The sequence below is a fragment of the Myotis brandtii genome, unplaced genomic scaffold, assembly GCF_000412655.1.
Source record: "Myotis brandtii unplaced genomic scaffold, ASM41265v1 scaffold53, whole genome shotgun sequence".
Taxonomy (NCBI): domain Eukaryota; kingdom Metazoa; phylum Chordata; class Mammalia; order Chiroptera; family Vespertilionidae; genus Myotis; species Myotis brandtii.
Genome location: NW_005369942.1, coordinates 1146352 through 1153196, shown reverse-complemented (window position 1 = coordinate 1153196; position 6845 = coordinate 1146352). Strand labels below are relative to the sequence as shown.

Genomic DNA, 6845 nt, shown 5'->3' with positions numbered 1-6845 from the left:
TTTATTCCCTCTTAATCTGAGAATGGGTTAAAAAACAGAAAATGATTTTGAAAGAATTCAGATTATTTGACCATCTTTTTCTGAAATCCTGTGGTAGAATAATGTATTAGGTAAGAAATGTTCTTGAATATGTGTAATTTTCACATAGGAAGGAACATCAGCGGTAGAGAATTTGAATGAAATGCAGTGCATGTGGTTCCAGACAGAATGTGCCCAGGCTTATAAGACAATGAATAAATTTGGTGAAGCACTTAAGAAATGTCATGAAATTGAGAGAGTAAGTACCCTGAACATATGAGTTTTTTATTTTAATTCTCTTAAATATTAAAGATTTGGGGTCAATCCTATTGTTTTTTCTTTTCTCTTTATAAGTTACAGTAAGTGATTTCTAAATATTAGTATTTACATTTTTCAGTTTTTATAATGGAAACTAGAGGTCCAGTGCATGGAATTTGTGCATAGGGGGTGGATGGGGATCTCTCAGCCCAACCTGCACCCTCTCCAATCAGGGAGCCCTCAGGGGATGTCCTACTGACAGCTTAGGCCCACTCCTTGTGGTTCTCTGCTGTCTGCGGGGCCCACTTGGCTGCTCCTGGGTTGCTGTGGGCGACGGCCAAGCAGGCCCTACTGTGCGCTGTCTGCGGGTCTTGCGTGGCCGCTCCCGGGTCACTGCGGGCGACAGCCAAGCAGGCTCTGTTCTCAGCGGCCGCCCCCAAGACTTGGAGGACTCCAGCGGGGCTGAAAGGACTGGATGCTGCCATCTTTTGTGTTGGAGTGATGGTTAATTTGCATATTACTCTTTTATTAGATAGGATATTATAGACTGCATTTTCTGCAGACTTTCCCATTGTCTACTCCTCCTGCAAGAGTTCATGTAAAAGTATTTATGGAAAGTTTGTATCTTATGTTTTCATTGATTTTTTTAATGTTTCTTTGAAATAGCTGCTGTTCCTTTAATAACACAAAGTTCATTAAGTTATCCTAGAAACCTGTTTGTCATAGATTTGATTAGGGATACCATATTCCCTTGACATTTATGAGATGGGAGCTTAGAAGCCTTTTTACAATATTTGAATAGCCTATGTAATGCCTCATTTTTTATAAATTCATTGTTTTTGTAGTCCTCTTCACTTTTGATTATTTTTTGTGTTTTATTTCCAGATAAAAATAGGCTATATAATTTCATGCTTGTTTCGTTAAGTAAAGAACCCCAGAGCTTAGTTGAATTGTGTTAGTTTCTGATTGCTTGATTTACTTTCTAATTGATTTCTACATACTAGCATTACTATTTCATAGCATTCAGATTTGTATCCTTATAAAAGTTACCAGATACTGAATATTATAATACTTAGCAAATTGTTCTAAATGTAAAAACTGAATGTTTATGCAAATCTTACTATATTACATCATTATGTATACGTTTGATTTGTCATGATAGCTTTATTTAAGTACTAGAGGCCAGATGCACGAAATTTGTGCAAGGGGCTCAGCCCTTGAAGCCCTGTCTGCCTCAGCCGGCCCTTGCAGCCCCTCACAGCCTCGGCTGGCCCTTGCAGCCCTGGCTTTGCCCAGAAGGTTGTCTGGACGGTTGTCCTGCTATTTGGTCTAATTAGCATATTAGCTCTTTATTATATAGGATTATTAAGGAAGGAATAAATATGTTTTAAAGCGTTGTGTTTCCTTTTCATCCAACAAGTAATTCAGTGCTTTGTATGTGCCATATGTTTTGCTAATTGGTGATGGCCAATTATATTTGCTTATTTGCAAAATGTTTAGTATATTGAATGATTGTAACTTTTTATGTTATTTTACTAATGTTTTTATGCTTAGGACATAGGTAATTTCAAGGCTTTGAGTTTTGTTGTTTTCTTTGGTATTGCTCTATTTCAATATAATAAAAAAGACAATTTTGTTAGCATTTTATAGAAATCACTGATGACCAGTTTGACTTTCATACATACTGTATGAGGAAGATTACCCTTAGATCATATGTGGACTTATTAAAACTAGAAGATGTACTTCGACAGCATCCATTTTACTTCAAGGCAGCAAGAATTGCTATAGAGATCTATTTGAAGCTTCATGACAACCCCCTTACAGATGAGAATAAAGAACGTGAAGCTGATACAGGTATGGTATGATATACAAAGAACTCTTATTGTTTGCTGTGGTATGAGTATGTGTATTTATGTTTTTGTGTAATATATAAATTTTTCCTGAGCAGTTTCTTAAGCATTCTCTGGGAAGATATTATAACTAGCCCTTCACATCTGTGGGTTTTGCATCTGTGGATTCAACCAAACATGGGTTGAAAATAATGAAGGGGGCCCTGGCTGGGTTGCTTATTTGGTTGGAGCATCATCCCATGTTAAAAAAGGTCCTGGATTTGATTCCTGGTCAGGGCACATAAATGGATTGTAGGTTCAATCTCCAGTCAGGTGCACAGGAGGCAACCAATCAATGTTTCTCACATTGGTGTTTCTCTCTCTCTCCCCCTTCCTCTCTCTATAAAAATCAATAGGATCATATCCTTGGGTGAGAATTAAAATAAATAAACAAATAAATAAGTGGGAGATCCCAGAAAGTTTCAAATAGTAAAACTTGAATTTATCACGTGCCAAGCACTAAACTGAACCCATGTAAATGAAGTGATGTTTGGTTATACCATGTTGTAGCCTATATGCAAATACTGCTTCATTATATAATGGACTTCAATATCCGGGGATTTTTATATCTGGGGGCGATCCAGAGGATACTGAAGGTATACATGCTTAGAAAATGATGACAGTCACTTTTGTGAATTTCTCTAAGCAACAAAAGAAAAATACTGTTCCCTTAGCCCCCTGGTCGGCAAACTGCGGCTCTCGAGCCACATGCGGCTCTTTGGCCCCTTGAGTGTGGCTCTTCCTAAGCCTTAGGAGTACCCTAATTAAGTTAACAACAATGTACCTACCTATATAGTTGAAGTTTAAAAAATTTGGCTCTCAAAAGAAATTTCAATCGTTGTACTGTTGATATTTGGCTCTGTTGACTAATGAGTTTGCTGACCACTGCCCTAGCCTGTTTCGCTTAATGGATAGAGCACCTGCCTGCGGACTGAAGGGCCCCAGGTTTGGTTCAGGTCAAGGGCACATCCCTGGGTTGTGGGCTCAAATCCCCAGTTGGGGCCTGCAGGAGGCAGCCGATCAATGATTCTCTCCCTTCCTCTCTAAAATCACTAAAAATATATTTTTTAAAAAAGAAAAAATACTGTTTACTTTATACTTTCAAAAGTTAAGTAAGAATTTAATTTGTAACTGATCATTAGCTTTTAAGAAGTTTACTTCCGTGAGTTTTACATTTAATAATTGGTTTATTCAATATTGTAAATTGCTAGCTCCAGTACTGTAAATTGCTAACTATATAAATAATGTTGGCATTCTACATTAATATTGACTGCCAGTATGTCTAGTTATTCCTCTTATTTTTTTTAAAGAGCCAGACCCCCTTTTAAAGATATATTTATATTTCATTGATTTTTTACAGAGAAGGGAGAGGGATAGAGAGTTAGAAACATCAATGAGAGATTAACATCGACCAGCTGCCTCCTGCACACTCCCTACTGGGGATGTGTCTGCATCCAAGGTACATGACCTTGACCGGAATCGAACCTGGGACCTTTCAGTCCACAGGCCAATGCTCTATCCACTGAGCCAAACCGGTTAGGGCTAGTTATTCCTCTTTTTAATAATTTGTAATTAACCTACTAAACGATGAATATTGCTTGAAAATTAAAAGCCAGCTTGGAATTAAGCTACTAAAATTGTTCAGTGACTTATCATTTGACCAGTTTTTAATATGCCTTTTTAAAAATTATATATTTTTATTGATTTCAGAGAGGAAGGGAGAAGGAGGGAGAGAGATAGAAACATCAATGATGAGAGAGAATCCTTGATCACCTGCCTCCTGCACACTCGCAACCCGGGCATGTCCCCTGACCAGGAATCGAACCATGCCCTTCTTCTGGTTTATAGGTTGACACTCAACTACTGAGCCATACCGGCCAGGCTTAACATGCCTTTTTTTAAAAAATATATATTTTATTGATTTTTTACAGAGAGGAAGGGAGAGGGATAGAGAGTTAGAAATATCGATGGGAGAGAAACATCGATCAGCTGCCTCCTGCACACCTCCTACTGGGGATGTGCCCGCAACCAAGGTACATGCCCTTGACCAGAATCAAACCTGGGACCTTTCAGTCCACAGGCTGATGCTCTATCCACTGAGCCAAACTGGTTAGGGCAACATGCCTTTTTCATGGCAGGGTGTCAGTATATGTAGGGAGAAATCTTGCTTAGATGATTATTTGGAAAATAACCTCAGAATGAAAATAATCTAGCATACATGTAGAAAGATATAAATTAATTGTACGTCCAAATACTTTGTGACTCATGACAAAAATGTTACAGGAGTTGAGGTATAAAGAGTGTGTCAGATTTTTTTCTTCAATCCTAAATTTATTTCTCTTCTGATGTTACAGTTGGTTGCATTGTATATCCTACTGCTAAATAACTTTGGATTTTTGTTGTTGTTAATTCATTATTAAATTTTATTTCCTGTTAGGCAAGAACAGTTTAGAAAGTTCTAAGGTCACACATTGAAATCATTGTACAGATTTCACTAGAATCTGTTGCTACCTGTTGTTTCTTCAAGTACAAAAAAAATACCAGTAAGATTCTACAGGACAATTTACAGTTGAAGCTGAGAGCTGAGATCCCCTGACTTTTTTGTTCACACATCCTGGCTTTCTACTCTTCCTCATATTGTACAAATAATACACAATTAACTATACAGCATTGAAACAATTCAGAAATATCCTTAACAAATATAGAAATCTTTCACTTTCCTCCTACCCAAAGGTTATCTCCTTTCAAATGGTTATCCCTATGAAAGGTGCAGTTTCCTTTATACACAATTTTTAATTTCCAGAGCTTTATGTATACATATACTTTACACATTCATTTTAGGATGGTTCTTTGTATTTGCCCTTGATCGGAATTGAACTTGGGACCCTTCAGTCCATAGTCTGACCCTCTGTCCACTGAGCCAAACCAGCTAAGGCTCATTGTCATTTTTTAATTTACCATTAGTTCATCAGCAAATATTTCGTGTTTTTTGTGTATTTTGGTATGCTGTGAGGCCCTGAGAATACAAAGATTACAAATAAGACGCAGTCTCTGCCACCAAGTTGCTCAGTCTAAATCAGAAACAGATGTATTCATCAAGTTTTGTGACAAGCAAAATACAGGGTGGGGAAAAGTAGGCTTACTGTTGTGATTACATGAAACTGTATTCTTGTATTATTACTTATTAATAATTTTATTTTCCATACGAACAACTGTAAACCTACTTTTGCCCCATTCTGTTATTAATCAAATAAAGCAACAATGCTTTATTTGTCAGTGGCAGCACAGAGTGGAGAATGAGTTTGACAAGGTTAGAGAAGGCATGGCTAGGAGAAAGCATAGTACAAAACCATAGAGATATGAAACAGCTTGTTATATTCCTAGAATTGTTACGTAGTTTAATATTGCTGTAGGAACTTTTATGCTTTGCTGTGGTTACAGCACCAAGTCTCCTTCTGTTTTCAAAATTTTTTTTAAGCCGTTACAGGGTTTTCTATCAAATTGTGGAGCCATTAAAAGGCTAGGTACACATTGGCATATAAACATGGATAATGTAATATTTATGGGAGTTTGTATGGGAATATTTAGTAATAATTGATCATTACTAATCTGATTAATAGGCTTACAATTCTGTTAATTAACACTTATTGCCTACAGCAAACATGTCTGACAAAGAACTAAAGAAACTACGTAATAAACAAAGAAGAGCTCAAAAGAAAGCCCAGCTAGAGGAAGAGAAAAAAAATGCAGAAAAAGAAAAGCAGCAGAGAAATCAGAAAAAGAAGAAGGATGACGATGATGAGGAAATTGGAGGTCCAAAAGAAGAACTTATCCCTGAGAAACTGGCCAAGGTACTTGATACTAGTGTTTATAGCACAATTGCGTGAAGTTTCATGACCAACTATTGTCATTTTAAAGTATCTTAGTCAATCATTTTGTTATAGATTTTAGAGCAAAAAATTATTTTTCAGTTTAGTCATCTTCCTTTTTTTTTCCTTGATCACATTTCACATTTAAAACTTGAAATAACGATCCTGATCCAGCGTAGTCTAGATCAGCAGTCGCCAACTGGTGGTCTGAAATGTTGTTGACTGCTGGTCTAGATGGTGTAGTGGAAAGTTTGGGCTTTTGAGTCATTCTGATCTGGGTCCACATATCAGTTCTTACATTTCATTGTGTGTCTAGGACCCTATGTCTAACCTCTCTGATGTGTTTTTTTTTTCATTTGTAAATTGGGACTAGAAGAATTCTCTACTAGGAAGAGATGTTAGGGCTAGCGAAAATATATGTATAAAGAATATAGTGTCTGTTGTAAGTGGAAACATGCATGCTTTTATATCTAGGCAGCTTTTTTAAAAATAATGTTTTTATTGATTTTTTTTTTTTTAAGAAGAAGGGAGAGGGAGAGAGATAGAAACATTGATGAGAGAGAAACATCAATTGGCTGCCTCTTGTAAGCCCCTTACCTTGGTAACAAGCCTGCAACCTGGGCTGTGCCCTGACTGGGAATCAGCGGGTTTCCTCTTTGTTCATGGGTCAACACGCAACCTCTGAGCCACACTGGCAAGGTTTTATATAGGGAATCACTTGTTAAAAAGTGAGTTTTATATGTGTATCTTTAACCCATGTTGTCAGTTTACAGTATTTCTTCATCGGACTTTGCTATTTATTTATTTATTA

At 37.0% G+C, this 6845-nt stretch overlaps 1 protein-coding gene across 1 annotated transcript in view; it reads left to right on the top strand.

The window, feature by feature from the left end:
* NAA15 (N(alpha)-acetyltransferase 15, NatA auxiliary subunit) overlaps window positions 1-6845 on the top strand; it is a 69450-nt gene that overhangs the window by 45075 nt on the left and 17530 nt on the right. The window contains exons 13-15 of the mRNA XM_005877772.2: window positions 149-277; window positions 1917-2130; window positions 5823-6016. Coding sequence (XP_005877834.1) covers window positions 149-277; window positions 1917-2130; window positions 5823-6016 — 537 coding nt within the window. The remainder of the gene's footprint in view (window positions 1-148; window positions 278-1916; window positions 2131-5822; window positions 6017-6845) is intronic.